Source organism: Belonocnema kinseyi, chromosome 6, assembly GCF_010883055.1.
Source record: "Belonocnema kinseyi isolate 2016_QV_RU_SX_M_011 chromosome 6, B_treatae_v1, whole genome shotgun sequence".
NCBI classification, from domain to species: Eukaryota; Metazoa; Arthropoda; class Insecta; order Hymenoptera; family Cynipidae; genus Belonocnema; species Belonocnema kinseyi.
In genome coordinates, this window is record NC_046662.1 from 142,466,406 (window position 1) to 142,491,201 (window position 24,796).

Genomic DNA, 24,796 nt, shown 5'->3' on the forward strand with positions numbered 1-24,796 from the left:
AATATTCTTAACCTGAAAAACGTAACCTTAACATAAAAACCTGGAAATATTCAAATACCAATTTCTTGATTTTATTACAAAGCGGGTCGAAATATACGTAAAACCGCTGAAGTTTTCCGACCAGCAATCGTGTACCTTCGAGCTTACAAATTCGGAAGAGGAGAAATGGGTTGCGCGCGCAACCCAGTCATGTATATCGTCTCCTACTATATTCACGCGGACATAGACGTGTGATAGGATTGGACCACATCTCGTTTCAGATCTGGGATCACTGGGCTGAAAAGAGTCACGCGTGAATCGGTAGACATTTGGCAGCCCCGGAGACCGTGATTTTCATACGCTCATAATTTTTAAACTAGGACCCAGTTGCAAAAAAACCACGACACGTCTCTAATTGATAAAAAGACATATCTCGGGTTCCAATCGCGTATAAAAGTAAGGTTTGTACACAATTGGATCCCGAAATATCTCTTTTTCTCAAAATGAATCATCGTGAAAGCATTAAATATACTACGTGTCCAATTATTTTTGACGTACTATCGATTAATGATGGTTTCATCAAAAACTCAATGTCGCAGAGGAGGCTTTTCCCTTGTAGGCTCGAAAAGGGCTGGGGTCGAGTTTCGGCTCGGTCAGGAAAACATAGCGGGTGGTGCCTTCCCCCTCCATGCTACTCGCTTCTCAGTTTCTCGTCGTTGAAGAGCGGAAGGCGGAGGAAAATTGTCGTTAGTTGACTTAACTTTTTCCAGTTTTGCCTTCAGTCTAAGCAGAAAATTGTTTATATAGACTTCAAAATTGGTATTCATCCAGGTATACGTAAAGCATTGAACAACGAAGTTATTATAAAATGTTGTCGATTTTATTTAGGTCAAAGTTGGTGGAGGAAAACTCAGGAATTCGGTTTAAGTGCTAAATACAAAAATTTGAATTCGAAAATAGGTTCTTTCTTTAAAAACTTATTTGGCCTTGCTTGTTTGGATCCGACAAACGTAGTTGAATGTTTCGTTGAAGACCTCATGCCTATTAAGCCGGAAGATGAACGAGTTCATAAATGTTGCGATTATATTTGAAAAACTTACGTAGCAAGCAATTCGAATTGCCCTCCTCAACTTTGGGCTGAATTTTCTCGTACAACTATGTGCATAACAAACGGTTGTCGAGCTTATCATTCAAAATTAAACGCTGAATTTCCCTGGCGGGCCGAAGGAACCGAAAGGAGCCTCTAAAAGTACCCGTAAGGACCCCATTGGGCGCCCATTCTGTTCCTTTTTAAAAGACTCAGCAGAGCAGCATGATCAACTTTTAGACTTTTGAAATTCGAAATCTACGACACATTTTCTATTAGGAACTCACGGAGTAATCGCAATACTTCTTTTTGCAGTAATAAAAAATTTTGTAAATGTCCTTAAATTCAAGAAATATTTGGAATAATAGAAGAGATTTAAATCGAATTTTAAACTTGAATTCTGTTAGAAATTTATATTTTTAAGGATTTCAAAAATAAACTTTAGAAACTTTAAAGGTATTCCGAAAGATTTCATTGAGATCAAAATATTTTTCTTCAAATTGCTGGGAAAACTTTAAAAGATTATAAGTAATTTTTTTTACATTTGAAATGAATTTTTTAAATTTTAGTCAGTTAAAAATATTTTGTAGAATTCAAGTCGCGTTTAATGTATTAGAAATAGTCAAAAACATGCTAACATTTCCGAAAATTGATCAAATATTTCTTGATTTCTTCTAAACTTCTAAATTTTCTAAACATCTTTTAAGAAGATTCAAATTTTTTCCTAATATTTAGTAAAATCCAATAAAATAAAAATCTTTAAAGTCCTATTTGTTCTTTTTCGACACATTTCTTTTCATGCTATTTTAGGATATAATTAAAATTTTGGGAATGTTAAGAGAAAAAGCCGAAAAGTTATTAACTGGATCTCATATGCTTTCTAAATATATTAAACTTTACGAAACCTTCAATGTCTTAAAATATTTATCTCAATATTACAAAATTTAGCTTTTACAATTTGATTTCAATTGTAAAATAATTGTAATTGTGAATAATTGTAAAATAAATTTAACAAATTTTATTTTATGAAGAAATATCTCGTGATTTTAAAAGGATAAAATAATTCTTAAAGTAACTTTTTGTATAGTATCTTAATCGCTTAGAAACACACTTTTAGAATATTTTTCCTTGATTCTGCCATAGGGTCAAACATGGTACAAAAAACCGTCGTCAAATTTCATATAAAAACTGTACTCTGTATACATTAATTTTAAAAATGAAAAATAATCATAATTTTATAAATATTCCTAAATTTTATTTTAATATGTTGCTTAGGGAATAGATTTCAGAAATGAAATTATAAAAATATCTCCATTAGTTTGTAAAACAATATATATAATCGCCTTTCAAATTATACAAAAAACTTCCCAAAATGTTAACAAATGGTTGTACAGATTTGGCTTTAACCTTATGGACCACGTTCAGAAATATATACTCGTACTTCTCTCATCGTTTCTCAGCACATGATTTTTCCCTAAACATAAAGCGGATTAATATACATTTAAAAAATAAGAATGGCCAGAAATTCATACAGTTTTCTGTTACAAAATCCCACACATTTTTTAATAAAACTCCTTTCCACACCACCTTAAAGAAAATTTTCACAACATTTTTATAAAATGATAAGTCTTTTGTACTTAAATGGACAAATGAAAATCTTTCATTAATTATGGATGTTTAATTGACGTCAGTTCCCTTACTATTCACACTGGAGAATTGAGGAATCTCTTTTTCGCATATAAAAACATAAACTTAAAGAAAAATGGTGCAACAAAATTGCGCAAGAAGGTTTAATAAGAATTAAGCTCCTTATTTTTTTCTATAAACATATAACATAGCAAAATTGCATTGACTTTCATGCTCTTGATAACCTGCAAAATTCAGTTTTCTTAAAAACTCCTGCTAATAGCCAGTTAGCCACCAAAAACGAATCGTGAAGTCGGCGGGCTCGGGTTCTCGCTCGTGAATTTTCGGCTCTACACAAGACTGGCCTACGCAACATGTAGAAGAGCCGACTCACCGACGATCCCAGTGGGCACAAAATTTGGCGACTTATTTACGATATCGTAAAGACACCTTAACGTCATGGACATAGGATGTCGTAAAGTTATCGTAAAGATGTCGTAACGATGTCCTAAAGACTGGCTGAGATGAAAAAGGTACGCTCTCACGTTCGACACCGAACTTTGCACGTATATTGATGTGGAATAACACACTTCTGTTGCAGAGCGAAAAATGTTCACTTATCGGTGTGATTCAGCGACTTTTTTCTAACAGTGTAGTTGTATAGGGATAAGGCGTGAGACTTTAAGAGAGCTGTGCGTGCGTTCGATTCTCGCCGATTGCAGATATATTAATAAAGTGCGTTTCTCATTAGTTATAAATAATAAGTCATCTGTAACTAAAGTCAATAATTAGTTTAGTTTAGAATAATGCATGGAATATAATTATTCTTCCCTGGTAGACCGTAGGAACCGAATGGAGCCTCTACAAAGTATCCGTAAAGACCCCATTGGGTCCCCATTCGGTCCTTTTAAAAAAACTCGAAAAAACAGCAAAATCAACTTTTAAATTGTTGAAATTCGAATTGAACGTTAAAATGTCCTATAGAATATCACAGAATAATCGCAATAGTTTTTTTTAACGGTAAAAAGTTTAAAAAAATATAAGACGTATAACGCCTGTTGTCTGCTACTTACAGTTGATTCATTTGAAGTGTAGTAGTCGACTGGCGTTGTATCTCTTATATTTTTTTAAAACTTTTTACCATTGAAAAAAAAACTATGGCGATTATTCCGTGACCTTCTATAGGGAATTTTAACGTAGAATCCGAATTTCAACTATTTAAAAGTTGATTTTGCTGTTTTTTCGAATTTTTCAAAAAGGAACTTAATTGGGGACCCAATGGGGTCTTTACGGATACTTTGTAGAGGCTTTATTCGGTTCCTTCGGTCCACCAGGGTTTAGTCGTAACGATGTCGTAAAGACGTCGTCAAATATGGTACCCACTGGGATGTTAGTCATGTGTCAACGAGTTCTAATTAAAAAATAAAATAATCATATAATAAGTTGAGTACAATTTGCTATTTATGTGGATAAATAAGTGTAAAAATTCCGTCTCTAAATGCATTAAAAGTAGGTTAATCATTTTTTTAGTAAATTATTGTGACAAGTAGCTTACCATGAACCGCGAGTGCGAATGTGCCATGAATGGGAATGAATATTTCTTTGAATTGAGGAAGTGTGTACTGACGGAAAGAAATATATTTTAAAGTCAAGCAAATATTGTAGAAGCTCAAAAAACTATTTCCATCTATCAAATGTTTGAATGTTTGATAAGAGAAATTGTCGCACTGATTAAAAAAAATAATATTTCTTTCGCCTCCATACGGATAGAAATCTCTGAATATTCACTGAAGATTCTCAGGCTCCGAGAAGCTTCAGAGAATATTCTCTGCAGGCACTCAGTTAGATATTTTTAACCCTAGAACGATCCACGTAGCTGGCTCATCCTCTAACCGTCCACCGGGGTTGTACGATACCCCCAACTTGCACCGTCACACAATGCTTTCTATTTTTACTATAACAATTTGAAGGTTGGGCATTTTTTTCTTTATTTAATGTAGAAAACAATGGTCATAATAATATGCTGTTAGTTTTTCGATAAATGATAAATAATTTGTTTAACATGAAAACAGACCTAAAAATTCCGCTAAATTTTTTATAAAAAAATAACGTAGTTTCTCAACAACATGACAACAACAATTAGATAAAATTAGAGAAATCGGACAAATGGCAAATATCTTTAAAAAATGCTAGTAAAATTGATTAGTAAGATTCAGATTTATTATAAATAATCCAAGATGTTTATAGATACTCAAAAATGAAAAAATAATACTTACAATATGGCTATTCATTCTACAGTTGAACAATTAAAGCACAGGACGGCCCTTTGCTCTAATTGCTCCGCTGTAAAATGAATAACCATATTGTAAGCATTATTTCCTCACTTTTGAGTATTTATAAAAATTTTGGATTATTTATAATAAATTTGAATTTTAATAATCAATTTCACTAGTATTTTTTAAGATTTTTGCCATTTGTCCAATCAATTACTGAGACAATTCTCGAACTAAAACCGCCCACTGTGGTAATGCGCTACCCCAAACAATATTGACGGCTGCACAGAACTGACACAAAACACATATGATCTCGCTCGTTGACCGAGGTCAATTGCCGAATAGTTGAAGTGAATTATGGTTAGGGTCCCGGACCAAAGTGCACATGACGTTAGTCAGAAGCGTGCCTTAAACTTTGAATGGGGTAGCGTACTACTCCGTTGGATCGTTCTAGGGTTGAAGTTGCAGGTAGATCGTTTAATTGGTCTGAAGGCTTTAAAATGTCATTTTCGAAATTGAAATAACAATTCGATCATAAAAAATAAACGGAGAGGCTATCTCAATAAAGTAGCCGACACTCACTAAGGTTCCTTTGTTTAGCTTCCGGATTAAAATTTAGAAATAGATTGTTTTAATTTTAACGTTAACTGCTTAAAACATAATGATTCGGAATCTATGGGTTTCTATTATTTGACACATGTAACTTTTTTGTATATGTTTAAAATTGGAATCAATATAATGTATCTCGTAAATGGAATGAGGTACGTCAAAACAGACATTTTTTAATTAAACTCCAAAATAGTTTATTAGTGTATAAGTTATCATTATAAAATATGTATACCCTACCGATATAAATCTCAGAGTATTCTCAGGCGAAATAGCCTCAAAGGCTTGACCCTTGCGGACCGAAGGAACCAAAAGGAGCCTCTACAAAGGCCCCACTGAGTCCACCTTCGGTTCCTTATTTAAAAAGTCAAAAAAACAGCAAGGTCAACTTTTAAATTATTGAAATTCGGATTCGATGTTAAAATTTCCATTAGAAACTCCGGAGTAATTGCAATACTCTTTTTTTGCAGCGCTACAAATTTAAAGGAATGTTATTAACTTCTGCTGCAAGTGATTGCAAGCACATCCATAATAGCTCAAGTAGTATGTTGCGCGCAAAGTTTAAAAATAAAATTCTCTCTCACTTGCATCGCAGCGTTGTTGTCTGAGGTTTCCACTGCGTGGCGCTAGCATCCAGAAAAAAGTTCTTGAAGTTACCGACGGAATGCTTATTTACTACTACTAAAGAAGATGCACTTGAAGTCGTTTTCGGCCCGTGTAAATGACAGGTATGTTATTTTAAAACTTTTTAACACTGAAAAAAAAGTATTACGATTACTTCGTGAGTTTCTAATGCAAATTTTAACGTAGAATCCAAATTTCAACCATTTAAAATTTGATCTTACTGTTTTTTTTTTAATTTTTTAAGAAGGAACCGAAGGGTGTAGAGTCTCCATTCGGTTCCTTCGGCCCGCCAAGGGAGACTACCTACAGGTTCGATTTGAATTATTTAGTCTCAGAGATAGTCAGAGAGATTTGGGTCTTTTTTAAGGTCCTTTTATGAGTGAATCGACGATCATACAATGGTCCTTTTGTATTCGCCACGTACTAGGCGGGAAGAGATATTTACAGAAGTTAGCCGTCGCTAATCCGACTCTCCCTTTTTAAATTTTTTTTTAAATTATTAGCTCTTTATTTTTTGAATTTTCCCACTATACTTATTTATAATTTTAACTTATATAATAATATACAATTTTCGAATTGAATTAAAAAATGTTGTCTTTTTTGGCGTATCTCATTCCATTTACGAGAACCCAAGTGCGAAGTCACATACGGCACAACATTTTCCCATAGTTAGCCAAAATATTGCCGAAACTCGGCTGCCATTATCGCGCCAATGACGGAATCATAACTATGACCTGTACTTGGCAGCCAAGGCTTGGCTGCCCAACACTGGGTACCAATACCGCACCAACCTGGATGCCGGAGTTAATTCAAAAACTGATAAAAATTAATTTAATTTTTCTCAGGACGCATCTGCTTTAACCATTCATCATTTTACGACAGCATATCGTTTAAATATTATTAAAAATTTTAAGAATTGAAATTTTATTTAAACATTTTGGTTGATTTTAACGACTACTGCTAAAGTCTAAGGATATGACAAAAAAGTTATCTAAATAATACATATTAATCGATTGTGAGTACTTTAAATATGAATATTAATGGTCCTGTTTAGATTGAATACATTTATTACATTTTGAACATTATATTACAAATAAAGTTTCTAATGCTACGAGGTATCGAAACTACATCTAATGGGAGATTGACTTTTCGCTCCCGATCTTCACAGGAAGCCACCGGCTGAGGGGAGCAAACATCCCCTTCGACTGCACGGACTACGTCAATAAGTCACCAATGTGCAGCCGTTTTCTGTCCCGCCTTTCTCTCCGCCGCCCTTTTCTTTAGCGATACACTGTCGTGTGTTTTCGAAATGTTTAAATTGTCGAAATGTTTTCCATTTCACTGAAGTTTTGAAAGAGATTCAACTTCAAATCCAGATTAAATGTAACAGTTTTCATTTGCCTAATAAATTTCAGAACTGTGAATCGAAACGCAAGCATGCATTTGTTTTAAAACCAATTAAAATGTATCAGTCCAAAGAACTTGCTAGATTGACCTTTGCTGAAATAGTATCGCATCATTATGGCGGACTCAAAAAGTAAAAGTATAATTAATAATTAGAAATTAAAAAGGACAATTTTAGCAATTCTTAAAAACTAGTAACTAAAATAAAAGTAAAGATTTATATGGACAAAATTCTTATTTGAATTACTTTGTGTGAGGGAAAGTAGGGTTGGACATTGCTTGAGAGGGCGTAATAGAAGAGGATAGATCCGCAGTCCGTGCAGTGGAAGGGGACGTTCACTCTCCTCAGCCGGTGCCTACCTATGAAACTCGGGAGCGAAAAGCATACTACTCATCTATATACCTAAATCTATCGTCTAGCAGCCGGGAGTGCTAACCACTGCGCTAAACCGACAAGTTGAAACTCTGTGCAAAAGCTATCCTCATAAGCCACAGTTCAGAAAAGTTAACGAACCAAATTTCAAGCTTCCATTTTCTAATTATTTATTACTGTGCGACGTTATATAAATGTAAAATACACGAACTGTTAACAGGAATATCAATACAACAATTTTAAAATAAATAATTTAAATTTTTAACAATTTTTCTTCGCGTAATATTTCGTTTTTTCCGTTGTAGACTACTTTATAACTTTTTGCAATTAAAGGAAATGTAATTTTTCATCAACATTACACATTTTTTAATCGCAGATCTTTAAAAATTTCATCGTGAACTTTGACAAATTTTCAATACAATTTTTTTTATCTTTCGTGTAAGATTTGTTTTTTAGGTGCTAAAAGTGAGACTTAGCGAAATAAAACGCCGATGTTGGGCCAAGCATCGGTGGAGGATATGCAAATATAAATAGCCAATATAGGCTGCCAGCACTGGCTCAAAATTGGGCCGGTTTAAATAACACCCCAGTGGGCACAAAATTTTGCGACATCTTTACGACATCGTTACATCTTTACGGCAACTTTACGACATCCTATGTCCATGTCGTTAAGGTGTCTTTACGATATCGTAAATAAGTCGTATAAACTGACGATGTCTTTACGATATCGCAAAGCCACCGAAACGACATGGACATAGGATGTCGTAAAGACGTCTTAAAGATGCCGTAACGATGTCGTAAAGACGTCGCTAAATTTTGTGCCCACTGGGAAGCATCGGTAGAAGATCAGCAAATATAATGTACCGAAGTTCCGAACGTTCAAATAGACAAAATATTTGTACCCATTTCTATTTTACCCATAAATATAATTTCAACTACAATTTAATGTATGCATGATAATTTTGTTATAATAATAAATTGTTAAAATATGAACTAACAAAAATAAAGCACTTTTTCTGGTTTTCAAAGTCAGCAGTAAAAAATTTCGTTCATTTCAACGTTCAGCACTTCTGGCACATGCAAATATAAATAGCTAATATAGGCAGCCAGCACTGGCTCAACATTGTGCCGTTTTAAACAAAACATATTTTGCCGTGGTAAAAGTGACACTTGGTCCAGTAATGTGTCGTCACTGGGCGAGACTTTAGCTGATCCTTGTGAAACATGGTTCCCCGTACTAAAATTGAGACTTGGAGCAATAAAGTGCCTATATTGGGCCAAGCATCTGCGGAAGATCGACAAATATAAAAAGCCAATATAGGCTGCCAGCACTGGCTCAACATTGGGCCGACTTTAATAAAGACGGTTTACCTTGGTAAAACTGAGACTTGGCCAAGTAATGTGCCGTCACTGGGCCAGAATTTAGCTAATCCTCGTGAATCATGGTTCCTGGTACTAAAAGTGAGACTTGGCGCAATAAAGTGCTTATATTGGGCCAAGCCTCTGTCGAGGATCAGCAAATATAAAAAGTCAATATAGGCTGCCAGCACTGACTCAACATTAGGCAGATTCAAATCAAACATGGTTTACCGAGGTAAAAGTGACACTTGGCCAGACTTCAGCTGATTCTCGTGAAACATAGTTTCTTATACTGAGAGTGAGACTTGGCGCAATAAAGTGTCTATATTCCCGGTAACAAGCAATTTTTTAATTTCCGTTCAGCACCGTGAAATATCGTACCATTATCACTGTACAAGTGTACAGGTCTTCCTCGCCTCGAAGAAAATCTCTGGAAGGCGGCGACAAAAGCGGTAGATGAATAAGCAGAAACGAGCTCTAAATGCACAGCTCGCGTACAACAAGAGACGAAAAGCGCAACGTAAGTTTTGTAACTCTTTCTGCCACGACCGGAAGCAAAGCGAACATTAAAGGGGCCTCCATAGTCCAGGTAAGCCCCCCATAAGTTGTTGAGACAAAGCCGCTCTCTCACTTGTGCACTCCCGGCAACCTTTGATCAGTCGTTTGACTAAAGAGCGAGGTCCTAAAATCCAGTAACGCTATCTGAGCGGATGCAAAGTTAATTGCTGACCACCGTGTAAAGATCAAAGGTGAGCATTCGTGACGTTAAGCTCACTAATGTGGTGACGTGGAAAAATGATAGGATGCTTCTCATCAAAACTGATAGGAGCATGCCGTAGTCTTCCATCAAACCTTAAGAGATTGTGGGAATCCAAAAACGGATTCAAACTTTTTAATAGCGAGTTCTTGGAACCACCCTATCTTCTTCGTTCAAAACTTTCATCTCATTAGAAAAGTAATTTTCCTGGACAAATTTAATCCAAAATATAACAGATTGTTGGATTTCAATCGCATTAAGAGACATGGTTGAAAATTAAGGTTTAGGCTAATTAAGCTTTAAGCGTTTGAACACAAAGGAATCAATAAACCTTTTACAATAGGCAGTTACGCGAAGCAATCTTGGCCAACAGGAGAATTTAAGCATGAAGTTAAATGGACTTTTGATCACGCTCAATATATGACGACTCTATAGTGGCCGCTGTTCTAAATTTGATTGCGCGATGGCTGCGTGGCGATATTCAGGCCATTTTGAGGAATGCAAAGTTAACCAAGGTAGACCTTACCACCATGAGGAATGCCTTATCGATTTTTCAGGCGTGAGTCCCCGTGTAGCGCAGTCGGCTGAATTATCTTTAGTAGAAATTTATCGCCATTTCGCGCGAGGTACCAATTCATGAACTAGGGAAACTCTATTGGCTACAAACACAGGCCAATTGAAAGGATGTTTTCCTAGCCAAGCCAAAACTGTTACGGAATCAGTGTGACAGTAAACAGGTATTTTATCCAATGACATAGTTTCCATGAAAAACTTAAGTGTCTTAGTTAGCAACGCAGCTCCACACAACTCCAAACGAGGAATTGATACATATTTAACAGGAGCTACTTCACTAAGAATTCTAATATAAACGGAAGCTAAATAAGCTTTTGACGAAACGTCAGAAAAGCCGTGAAGCTCGAATTCAGAGTTTGTCTGCAGTTGTCGTGTCCATCTAGAGACTTTAAGTGATTCTAATTTTTCCAGAGAATCATGATAATTTAACCATTGAATTTTAAGATCATCAGGTAGCCTGCCATCCCAGTCGAGTTTGCGCAGCCAAATTTCTTGCATTAAAATTTTTGCCTCTATTATCACTGGAGTTATCCAACCCATAGGATCATACAACTTAGCTATTAATGAAAGAACAATCCGTTTTGTTGGATTTTCGACTAAATAAGTCACTTTAAAAAGGAATGAATTAGATTCAGGATCCCAAAATAAACCTAGAACCTTCAGCTGAGCATCCTCCGCTAACGGAAATTCGATAGACGTTCGAGTTCTCCCGAGTTTCTTGAAACAGTGTTACTTGAACTCGCGCCTGTTTAGCCTCAATCTGACTATCTGCAGCAAACAAAACATCATCGGCGTCAATATTATTTTATAATATAGTTTGGGCTAAAGGAAATCGATTTCCTTCGTCATCAGCTAACTACTTAACCACTTTCTTAGCCAAATAAGGAACACAGGCAGTACCGTAAGTAACGGTTAAAAGTCTGTAAGCGACGATCCTTTTATTAGGAGAAATCCAGACAATTATTTATTAGTCGCACTCCCGAGGGTCAACTCGAATTTGTCTAAATATTTTTTTAATTACAGACATATAAACAAAGCGATGTGATCTTTAATTCATAATTATTGAAACCAAATCATTGAGAATCTTGGGACCGATGTGAAGATGAGAATTCAAGGAAGAATTATTGAAAGTTAAACTGGAAACGTTGAAAACAACCCTCAACTTAGTAGTGGAACTACTTTCTCTTAAGACAGGGTGATGAGGCAAATACACAGTTCGTGGAAAACTATCCAATTCCTTTTCTTGAAAAAGTTCCATGTGCCCAAGGCTTTCATATTCTGATAAAAAACTGGAGTATTGTAACAATAATTCCGATTTCTCTGATAAACGACGAAGTACTTTATTCAAAACGATCTTAGCTCTCTCCAAGGATGCATTTCATTTTATGGGAGGACCGTTTTTGAAAGGTAAGCGTATCATGTAACGTCCGTCTTTAGTTCGTTCGTAATTCGTGGCGAAATGCTCATCACAAAACATCTCGTCACCTGTCAAAGTATTTTTAAAGGGAACTTCCTTAATCTCCCAGAACCTGGTTAAGTCTTCATGCAAGACTTCTGCTGAAATAGACTGATGTTCTGTAACTGGAATGTGAATTTCTATTTTATTTATGACTGAAACCGACCCAGATAATATCCTACCAAAAACGGTACTTTGCGCAGTAAGAGAACCCAATATACCCTGTTGGAGACCAGGAAGTAAACATGAGCCATGTTTATCGGCTCATAAAATCAAATCAACTTGATGGGAGATAAAGAGATTTGGATCTGCTAACCCTAACTCTTTTAATTGATATTTATTCCCCCCATTAGATCTTATAGGAGAAGCATATGATGAAAGGTTTAAGTAAAGCTTGGATGTGGATTTTAGGACAGTTCTTTTCTGTACGAATTAAATTAAATTCTGCTAACTTTCTTGAAGAACCAATATTAACTCCTCCAACCCCGTATACTACTGCTTTAACTTTTTTGTAGCGTGGACTTAATATTATCATTGCTCTCTCGGTAATTAAACTACATTCAGATCCTTGGTCCAGCAAAACTCTAAATCTGCGACGTCTTCCATTTTCAACTTGGAAGGAAATAACAGCCGAAGCGAATAAGGTTGAGCGCCACAAATTTTGATGATTATTCAGAAAATGAAACGAAACTCTATCGTCTGCTTCTTTAAGTGATACATGATTCACCCCCACCTTCGTGGTGGCATTGCCGGTATCATTTGATTGTGACGTGAGAGAACCTGAAACTGCCAATTGAGAAATAACCGTTGCAGAGTTATTTGTTTGTAAGGTGGGATTTGAATTATAATCATCGGAATGCAACAGGGAATTCTGTCTCCTACCGCACTTGTAACATTTAAATTTACTAACACAATTATGAAGTCGATGTCCGGGCGTGAGAAAATTATAACAACAATAATTATTTGCAGCAACTTCCCTACGCCTGCCCACAGACAGAGCTTTGAAATCGTTGCCTTTAAATAAAGAGCGATTATCCTTACAAAGAAGCCTCTAAAGTACGTACGCGAGTCTCCAAAAATAAGTCAAGTTGTTGATAATCAGGATAATCAGTGCTAGAACCAATGTGCACCTCCCATTCCTGGATAGTACCAATATCAAACTTTTTAACCGTTATAAAAACAAGTAAATCACTCCAATGTTCCGTTAAGCGTTTAAGATTTTTAAGAGCCGCCAAAGACTCATTTTGTTTTATCGCGTAAGTTTTTAAAGTCTTCCAGAATATTATTCGACACATTAGGAAGATTGATAAAGGCTTGTAAATGAGTGGGGATTACAGCTCTCTTGTTCTCAAATCTAGTCTTTAGCGACTCCCAAGTGGAGATAAAGTTAGCATCAGTTATCGAAAACTGTCTTAAAAAGCCTTCAGCTTCGCCCTTTAAGAACAATTTCAAATAGTGTAATCTTGTTACATTTGACAAGGAATCGTTTTGAATTATTAAAGCATTAAATAAATCGCGAAAATTCTCCCAATCCTTGTAGTCTCCTGAAAACTCCGGTAAAGTGATCTAAGGAAGTTTAACAGGCAAGGAATCATAACGAATAATTTAAGGCTGATATCAACTTTCATTAACCTTAGTCTCAGGAGTAAGCAAGACCAATTGATTAAAAAAAAAATCTCGTGCATTGAGATAAGCATCTTCAATAGCGAGATACTTAGACTTTGTGAAATATTCCGATTTCTCATGCTCAGCCGACGTAGTTCCAGCTTTAATCTCCAGATGCAGAGTTTCACAACTCTTCCAGCGTTTGTCAAGAAGTTCTATCCGGGATTTGACAGTAGCCACTGTTAGATTGGCCTTTCCAATTTTCTTAAAATTGGTTTCAGTGCGTAGAATCGCCTGAGAAATCTCTGATAACTCAGAGAATAATGGATCCATTTTAACAAAAGGAGCAATTGAAGTTGACAGTTGCTGATAATTTAGATAAAATTGAAAAGTATTTATTTGCAAACTAAATAACTTATTTACTTTAGTTTTAAAGTACTCTGACAAGGCGAGCAAATTTGAGTGTGCGAGAGCATAATTATTAATACAATGTCAATAAATCTTCACTGAACTGCTACGGTCTGAATTATTATTATTATTATTTATTTTGCCATAACGAGTCTCTCTCATCATGGGTAAATTAAAGTTGTCATCTTACCACTGGAGAAGGTGATAAATCGATGAAGTCTAAAAATAAGTGTGTTGATAACAATCCAAATATCAACTGGCAAACCTATTATTTCTTCCTTCAGGTGAAGAATAATGCAAGATCGATCCAGTGAAGAATGACAGCATGAAAGAGTACAGTACAGACTGTTTGGAGAAGGACGACTGCCTTACAGTATGTGCGAAGATGTTGCCACCAGCTTATCCTTGCTATGTGACCTCAAGCCGTCATAGTTTCCACCTAGTTTCTGTGCTTTCACTTAATAAAATTTCTCACTGTGTTCTTTTCTATACCAATTTTTCACTTTTTAATGTTTTTTTTCACGATCTTCAATCCGGCTTGAAGGACCGTTTTGTTTAATGTTAATGTTTATGGCTAATTAGTTTTGCCAGATTAGGAATAAACAGAGAAGAACCGTTAGAAATAATTAATAGTTCAAGTTTTATTTAATGTATAGAATACTTGGCAGACTAAGACCATTTTTGAGAACCACATAGATCACTCACTCACTCACTCGATATATATAGACATTTTTGTAAGATGTAATATTTAATGTCTTTATTGAGTTAATCACTTTAATGATCCGAAAAGATTGGACAACGATCTGTGGCGATTCACTGTTACTCGCACACTATTTTTCTCAAGCGACAAGGCTATCATCACATTCTACGCTTATTACCGGGTAATCAGAATCAAAAAGAAGAAATTAACTATCTTAATTATTTTGGGAAATACTGGCTATAATAACGCAGCGTTTTTTTCTTCTTCAAACCTTGGTTTATGCAAATTGTAAAAAAATCAGAAAGGAACTTTTTTTAGAACCTCCATCAAATGATTTTTTTACCTTTTTTTCTATCTTAAACATTTTTGTAACAAATCCAGCATTCTTCATTTGCATACGTACGCAACTTCGTCACTTTTCAGCTTTTCAATATTTTATGTGTATATCAAAACAATAGAAAACTCCTAATCAGAATGAAGAAGATAAAAGAAAGGATATAGAAAATAAATGTTTTTTTATAAATTGTTTACGCAAAATATAAAAAAATTGAAAAGGGAACTTTTTTAGAACTCTTCGAAAACAATAAATTTTCTTTTGTACATTTTTCCTTATTTTTCGGACTTTGTGCTTCCCCGACAATTATTACGCATCGACTTTTTAAAACTAAAGGTCTAACCATTGATAACTGTATAGTAACAATATAGAGACTTTACATTTGACCTTTCGTTTATAAAAGTGTTGCTGTGTCTATTGATAAAAATCTTTCACTAAGTGAAAAACATAACGGAATTTCTGTTAAGTGTAATTTGAGACTATATATATATCAAATATTTTAAAGTTAAACTAATAATTTTGACTCTGTTCGCGGGACAGGCGTAATTAAAATGTTATTAAAAGTCACAAGAGATTAATGGATACATGGATACATACACAATTTTGACATCTCTTGTATTTTTTCCAGTAGTAATTCTTATTTAAACCAGGCACATATCTTTTATTGATATGAAGAAATTATAATTTTTTGACCATGTTTTTTTAATGAAACATTGATTAATTTGGCGTAATTTATTTCAGTTTAATACTTGTTTAGATTAAAGCAATAAGTTGTTAAATTCAATATCAATGTTTTTATTTTGAAGAAATATTTCCTTTCTATTTATGCTGAGGGTTAAATACGGCCTTCCGCCTTAAGGCGCTTCCTCAGACTTAAAAATTAGCCCATGTATTACTCTGACAAGTTTTTCTCCTACAATTCTGAACTGTATGATTTCATATTTCAACCACAGAGTATAAATGCCTAAATGTAGAACCTTCCAGAGCGCTATTTTCTAAAAATGGCCTGGTTGTTGTTTTATTGCAATTAATTAAAAATTGATGCACTTTTTGCGCCTGGGAAGTAGAAAACCGCGATCATAAGTGTACTCATGGCGCACATAGCTCTCGGGGCCTCAGGCTAGCTCTGAAACAGCGGATGGTCTAGAGTGTTATTTATTCGACGATACTTAAGACATCGTAAACCGATGATCTAGCCGAGAATTTAGATTGAGTGCCCGTCTTGCCTTACGTAACTTTCCTATTGTTAGAGATTACAGTCGGTTTAAAGAAATTAACAAATATTCAAGAATTTAATTTTAATATTCTGCCTTCGGTTCATTACATAACGATAAGACGATTGAAAAAAGAAAGAAGAAAATCGGTTAATCCGTTCAATTTCTGGATATACCTTTTTTTCTCTCTTCTCCGATTGTATGACAAAAAATACTGAAAGAAAAAAATGCTGCTTCCAAAAGTGGAAACTGTTGAATCGGAAAAGTATAGATTTAACATTTATTTTATTTTCACTTTCTTATTGATTTCATTTATTCATTCATTTATTCATATATTTCATTATTTTAATTTCTTGGTGACAATTTTCACTTGAAAACTCTGCAATCATAGACAATCATAATTTTCTTACATTTTTTCTTAATCTTTATTTGTTTCAAATACAACTGCTTGTGTCACAATGCATGTGATATTAGAATTGATTACATTTTCGAGGTAGGGACCAAGCCATAGAATTATAAAATTAAATGGCACAATGTGTACTGTTTATACTATGTTAAAATGTAATAAAAATTATAAATATATTTCCTATCGATTTACACGATGGAGTGTTTGCAAAATAAATCCATACTAATGCATTTTATTTACCCCCCCCCCCCCCCCCCCCCCCCCCACCCCCACACAAACAGCACCCCAGATATGAGCCAAAAAGAAAAAACTACATTTTTATGTTCATTATTGTTAATTTTTAGCAAATATCCGTCGTCTTTTTCCTACAAATAATTACAAGTGGACAATTTGAATATTTCCCATTACTTTTTAAACAATTTTTAATTGTTTACAGAAATGTACATGTAAAATTACATGTAAAAGTAATTATTTAAACAAGTTATATTTGCTTAAACAATTAAAAGGTGTTTAATCTATTCTTTGTATACACTATAAAGTCATGTTATACACTATTTAGGTATTGTAAGCAAACTGTTTGAGCAAATGAGGATTGTTTAAACGAATAGAAATTTATTAAATATTAAAAGAAATGTATCAAAATTATGAAATTATTCAACAAAGCGTAGCATAGGATACCAATTTAGAAAGAGTGGACATCTCCAGCTCAATGTTCAGAAATTTTGAAAAAAAACAATAAATAATTGCTTAAATGATGATATAATGTTATTAGAAAAATGTACTACTCCAAAGAATAACAAAACATTACATTTCAATCAGAAAATACGATTGGTTGTTACATTTTTTAGGATTAAATAATTGTTTAAATAATTTACATTTCAGCAAAAAATTGAAAATTATTTAAAAAGTAATAGGAAATATTCAAGTTCACCACTAGTAATTATTTGTAAGACAAAGACGGCGGGGGAATGGTAAATAAAACGTATCAGTATGGATTTATTTCGCAAAAACTCCGTCTTGTAAATCGATTGGAAATATATTTATAATTTTTATTACATTTTAACATAGTATAAACAGTACACATTGTGACATTTATTTTTATAATTCTATGGCTAGGTTCTCACCTCGAAAAAGGAGGCTCCTCTGCTTTCTGTAAATAATATTTTAGTTTTTCAAATGAAAAGCAATAAAATTGAACCAGATGATATGAATCTTGAAGCAAAAAATTTGATCAATTCTGACTGAGAGTACATTCATTGTGACGCAAGCAGTTGTATTAGAAACAAATAAAGATTCAAGAAAAAAAGATAGGAAAATTATGATTGCCTATGATTGCAGAGTTTTCAATTGAAACTTGCCATCATATAATTAAAATAATGAAATGAATGAATAAATGAATTAATTAATTAATAAATGAAACGAATAAGAAAATCAAAATAAATGTAAATTCTATAGTTTTCCCATTAAACGTCTTATCGTTATGTAATAAACCGAATGCAGAATATTAAAATTAAATTCCTTAATATTTGCTAATTACTTTAAACCGACTGTAATCTCGAACAAAACGAAAGTTGAGTGAGGCATGGCAGGCATTTAGGCATTTATAGTCTTTGGTGTAAATATGAAATCATACATATGTGATATGATTAAATTAAACATGTTTAATAATAACACCCTACTGAAAGAAATCTCCAAGTATATTCTAAAGATTCTCTAGGGTCAGAGAAGCTCAGAGAAATGCTCCGCAGGCACTCAGGTAGATATATTCAAAGGTCCATGTAGTTCTTTTAGATGTTTTAAAGGCTTTAAAATGTCCTTTCCGAAATTGAAATAGAAATACAATCATAAATAAAAAGCAGAGAGGTTGAAATTGAAATAAGAATTCGATCATAAATAACAAGCAGAGGGGCTATATCAATAGAGTAGCCGACACTCAAGGGTCCTTTGTTAAGCTTTCGGTTTAAATTTAGAAGTAGATTTTTTTTAATTTCATAGTTAACAGCCTAAAATATAATAATTCGGAATCTACGGGTTTCGATGATTTCAGATATCTAACTTTTTTTTAATGCTTAAAATAGGAATTAATACGACGTTTCTCGTAAGTGGAATGAGATACGCCAAAAAAGACAACATTTTTTAAATTCAACTAGAAAATGGTATATTAGCATATAAGTTATAATTATAAATAAGTATAATGAGAAAATTCATCAATTAAAAAAGTGTTGATAATTTGAAGAGAAATTTAAAAAGGGAAAGTCGGATTAGCGACAGCCAACTACACGGAGAAAAATGAAAGATCTGTTTAGCAATATAAACGTGCAAACAGACCATATTACAGGGTCGACTATAGGACAGCTCTTGAATATGGCTAAAGCGACTATCTCTACAAGGTAAAAACAAGAGGTCCAAATCGACTATCTCAGAAAGTCAACTAGATTTCCTCAGACCGTCGTCTCGCTCATCTCTAGCTGGCTGACCCGATCATTGTGAAGGGTCGGTTTTGGAAATCTCGAATGGTCGATTTGATTTTATCAGACATTCGACTGGGTCGTATTTAACGGTCTTTAACGAAAATCTGAGATGGTGAAAAGAACTATTGATGATTGTCAAATATATACTTTTGAATTATTTTTAAACAAACTTTTGATTCTCTATATCTGAACTGGCATGAGGTTCTACTATATAAATAGTGGAAAGTCGTTTATCAATTGATTTAGAGTAGGCATTCCGAGAATAATCATTAATCAAAAAATTACTAATGCGTATAAAAATCGTTAAAAATTTAATTAATAAAAAAATAATTATTTATAAATTTAATGTTAACGCTTTTTCTGTTTAAGTAGATTTTTACACTGATGATTGGTATAGATTGAAATCTATCTATAAATTGGTAAAAGTCATCGTACTATTCAATTAGTACAACTTCATACGAATTAAGATACAAAGTATAAAATATTCACCATAGTATTTGAAAACCTTACATAAAATACAAATTAAATAAGTATAAAATATAATTGTAATAAGACAAATTATAAATTAATTATGAAAGGGTTAAAATTCGATAAATACTTGAGATATAAATGCATAGTTTTTTTATTAAATAGAACTTATTATATAGAACTTATATGATATTACTGCTATGATAAAATCAACTTTAATCTAAAAAGTAATACGCATGCAGGATTAAGTTAAATACTGCAACTACAATTGTTAAAATTAAAAAAGTCTCCTGCCAGTTTCTTTTCTGCTTTTCGAGCCGCCCAATAAATATTCCCTAGAACAATGTAAATAATAAATTACCATAAAAAACATTATATCATTTTTTAATATAAATAAAATGAAAGTTTTGTAAGGTAGAAAGTCCAATTTTTTGGAAAAAAGTGGATTTTTAAGAAAAAAAAAGATCAATCTTCAACAAAAAAGATTATTTTCAAAAAAAATTATCAATTTAATACAAGACTCTTAACCAAAAAGTGAAAACATCAACAAAGAAGAAGAATTTTCTACCCAAAAAGATAAATTTTATACAAAATAGTTGAACTTTGAAACAAAAAGTTCAACTTTTAACAAAGGATGCCATTTCAGTGCCATAAAATTCAAGTGTATCTGCTTGAAAAAAAAACCCGCAATAAAAAGTACATCTGTTCTTTCTTTTTTAGATTTTCTTTTTACCCAAAAAGAGTAGTTTGTAAAAAAATACATGAAGTTTCTATCCAACAGTACAATTTTTAACTTATACAATATACAGGATACAGTTTCAAATGAAAATGGTACATATAGTTGAATTTTCAGACAAAAAATATATTTAAAAAATTATATTTAAAAAAAACTCAATTTTCAACCAAAGAGATGAATTTTCGACGAAGAGTATCGAATATTCTATTAAAAAATACAAATCTGTAACTTATTGAATACACAGGATATAGTTAGAACCAAACATGGTATAGTTAAATTTATTGATTAAGAAAATAATAATTTTAACAATAAAAATAGATTTGCAACAAATCTTTTCAGTATTTAACAAACAAACAAAAAATTATCTGGCCAAGAGATTGATGTTCTACAAAAAAATTCGAATTTTTAACAAAATAAATAAATTGTTAGAAATTTATTTAATTTTAAAGCCAAAAAGACAATTTATCTTCAAAAAATTTTAATTTCTAACACAGAAAATATGATTGCTCTACTAAAAACTTTACTTTCCAAACCAAGATGATTAATTTTCTACAAAACAGTAGAATTTTCACATTAAAGATTAATTAAAAATGAAACGCATAAATTCTTAATAAAAAATTTGAACTTTCAAGTAAAAAATATCAATTTTTTATCAAAAAATGGAATGGTATAATTGTCAGTCAAAAAGACTCAATCAAAAAGAACCATCAACAAACAAGGACCATTTCCTACCCAGAATACATTAACTTTTAACCAAATAGTTAACTTTTAAGTTCATAAGATCAATTTTGTACCAAAAAAGAAAAGTTTTTCCAACAAATTACATACACCGTTACCCACATAGTTGAATTTATAAATTAAAAAAATAAATTTTTAGGTCAAAATGAAACTCTTAAAGTTTTAATTTTTAAAACTAACTTTTCGTTTGAAAGCATTATTTTTAATGAAAAAAACATATCTTCTACAAAAAGTTGAATTTTCTACTATATAGTTGTTTTGCGAAACAAATTTTTGAATTTTTAAACAAATATGGAATAGGTACATTGTTTTTTGGAAAATATAATTTTTTATTTAAAAAAATATATTTTTAATAAAAAACTACTCTTTCACAAAAAAGTTGAATTTTCTACAACATAGTTGACTTTCCAATTAAATTTTCCAAATAGTTATATTTACATTATTTTTTTACCCCAAAAAAGGGAAGTTTTAATAAAGGTGTTCAATTTTCTACAAAACAGTTGAATTTCCAAGACAAATTTTATATACAAAATAGTGGAATTTTTAACCCGATAATATGAAGTTTGAACAAAAAGTGAGTTTTAAAGAAAATAGTTAAATTTTAACTTAAAACGTTTAGTTTTTGACTTGAAAGTTCCAGCTCTTCATTTTCTGCATATAGGAGTACGAGTACGACCCTGCCCCTGCCATGTATCCTTTAATTAATTTCAGGAGTGAATGTCAGAACTGAAAAATAAATATTTAGTTTTAAATTAATAAATACAATTCAAGTTGATCCTAAATCGATTAATTCTAGAATTAACAGTGATTACTGAAATAATTATAATCTACTTCAAACTAACATTAACCTCAAAAAGATTAGAATTAAGTATCTTAAATCTCACATAAAATATGGAAAATATTGACATCACAATTACGTATTTTAAACAGGTACTTACGGAAGAAGATATTTTCCATTAAGCTTCAACAAAAATGCACTCACTTTACACGGAAATCTTGGTTAAAAACATTTTTTTAAAACAGAAAGCACCAAGCCTTCTACAAATTCTATATGCTAGCAAACTAGCGATACAGTGGCTTATCTGCTCCTTCTTGGATGGTCGAAATGAGTGAAAACAATATGTGCGTATTCACCATGCCGAAAAGGATACCTTAGTTATCCCTGATGGTGAGCCTGATGTTCTTATAAAAGTCAGACTGGCGATAAAATAAGAGTCTTTTTAACAATTTCGATAAAAATTTGGAAGGACCGTTCGACCATGTAGAAAGACTTTCTAGCTCTCTAATTTTAACCATACAACTTTGACCATCCATTTTTCTCCGTGTACTGTAAATAACTCTGCCCGCCCGGTACGCGACGAATACAAAAGGAACATTATATTACCGTTGCACCACTCTTAAAAGGACCACTAAAAGGACCTTGAAATGGACCCAAATCTCTCAGACTGTCTCCGAGACTAAATTGTTTCAAATCGACTCTGCTTATACCCTACCGAAAGAAATGTCTGACCATATTCTAAAGATTCTCTAGGGTCAGAGAAGCTCAGAGAAATTCTCCGCAGGCACTCAGGTAGATATATTCAAAGGTCCAGGTAGTTCTTTTAAATGTTTTAAAGGTTTTAAAATATCCTTTCCGAAATTGAAATAGAAATACGATCGTAAATAAGAAGCGGAGAGGCTGAAATTGAAAGAAGAATTCGATCATAAATAACAAGCAGAAGGGCTATATCAATAGAGTAGCCGACACTTATGGGTCCTTTGTTAAGCTTTCGGATCAAAATTTAGAAGTGGATTTTTTTTTAATTTCATAGTTAACAGCCTAAAGCCCTAAAACATAATAATTCGGAATCTACGGGTTTCGATGATTTCAGATATCTAACTTTTTTTTTAAAAATGCTTAAAATTGCAATTAATACGACGTTTCTCAAATGGGCCAGGCTATTTCGCTAGAGAAAACTCAAAGATTTCTATCGGTAGGGTAGTCTCAAATGGACCAGGCTACTTGGCTAGAGAATACTCAGAGATTTCTATCGGCAGGGCAATGTTAATTCTAATTTAATTTGAAAGAATGCAGTTGTCCATGTAGGGAAATGTATACTACAATTAAAGTGCGAACTATATAGCACTATATTGCACTCACGCATGGTTTAGCCCTACCAACAGAAAATCTCAGAATATTCTCTGGCGAAAAAAAGCCTTACCCGTTTCAGGCTATCTTCAGACTCGATTTGAATGATTTATTCTCTAGAGATAGTCTGAGAGATTTGGATACTATTAAGAGTGTTGCGACGGTCATATAATCGTCCGATTGTATTCTTAACGTACCGGGCGGGCAGAGTTATTTACAGTAGTTGGCTGTCACCAGCCCGACTCCATTTTTAAATTTACCTTTAAATTATTAACACTTTTTTTAATTGATAAATTTTCTCATTACCCTACCGATAGAAATCTCAGAGTATATGCTAAATATTCTCAAGGCTCTGAGAAGCTCTGAGAAATTCTCCGCAGGCACTCAGGGAGATATATTTAAAGGTCCAGGAAGCTCGTTTAAATGTTTTAAAGGTTTTGAAATGTCCTTTCCGAATTTGAAATAAAAATACGATCATAAATAACAAGCAGAGAGGCTATATCAATGGTCATAGCCCGACTGGCACTGATACCTACTTAAGTGTACCCACACCATTGCAACCCCTCACTTGCCTCTACTCAGTATATCTCGCATCGGATTATAGTTGGGCATACCTGAGATTTTGAATTTAGTATCCATTTTACTTGTAATCCCTTTATATTCTCAATGCTCATTCATAGAATGTCTATATATTACTCCAATTTTGAAAGCTTAGAATTTAAATTTATTATGGAAATTGAAAACTTTGCAGATTTTAACCATTTTTAACGATTTAAAAGTGAGATTTGACTGCAATTTCTTATGCATCAATCTGCAATAATTTGTGTGGTAACATTTTCTATGAATATAAATTGATGGAACTGTTAATGCACGGTAAAAAAATTAAGCTGTGACAGGAATATTATTCCTTATTATAGCTAAACATTTAGCTGAAAATGAACGATGGAATTTAGAAAGATTCCTGGATCAGCGAAAATGAATATCCTTGACCATTTTCCATATACCGGGAATATCGTATAGCGAAACCCCTAATTAGTATAGCTATAATAGGGATATTAAGAATAGGTGTCTGAAGCAATTATCGGAAGAGCGCCGATGCATTATGGGAGCAACGAAATAAAATGGCAACGGCCTAATCGGCAGCCGTGACAGTTCACATTTACTAACAACTAAATTTTTTTTTCTAATCTGAAGGTAATACAACTATACATAAGCTGTCGAAAATAATAAACTCTCGAACTTAGCAATTTTGTCCAAATTACTAATTTACGAGAACAATTTACATAAAGTAACTAAATGTTCAACTCTTCTAACTAAACGTTTTACCTAATCTAAGCGGATACTTTCTTTGAGTTTAATATATTCTCGATTCGCTCGTTCTCCTCAAGAAAATTTTTTCCGTGTGCTTTTAATTTGAAATAAAATAATTTTACCATATAAAGATTCTATAGAAATTGAATTTCACACACAC

The 24,796-nt window shown here is 33.0% G+C and overlaps 1 protein-coding gene across 2 annotated transcripts in view; it reads left to right on the plus strand.

Annotated features, from left to right (window-relative positions):
* The window catches only part of LOC117174760 (putative inorganic phosphate cotransporter), an 822,629-nt gene that overhangs the window by 268,832 nt on the left and 529,001 nt on the right, over positions 1-24,796 (plus strand). Inside the window, exon 2 of one of the 2 annotated variants that reach the window (XM_033364112.1) lies at positions 6,042-6,299. The exons of the other annotated variant lie outside the window; for it this stretch is intronic. Coding sequence (XP_033220003.1) covers positions 6,293-6,299 — 7 coding nt within the window. The 5' untranslated portion in view covers positions 6,042-6,292. The remainder of the gene's footprint in view (positions 1-6,041; positions 6,300-24,796) is intronic. 2 annotated transcript variants of the gene reach the window in all.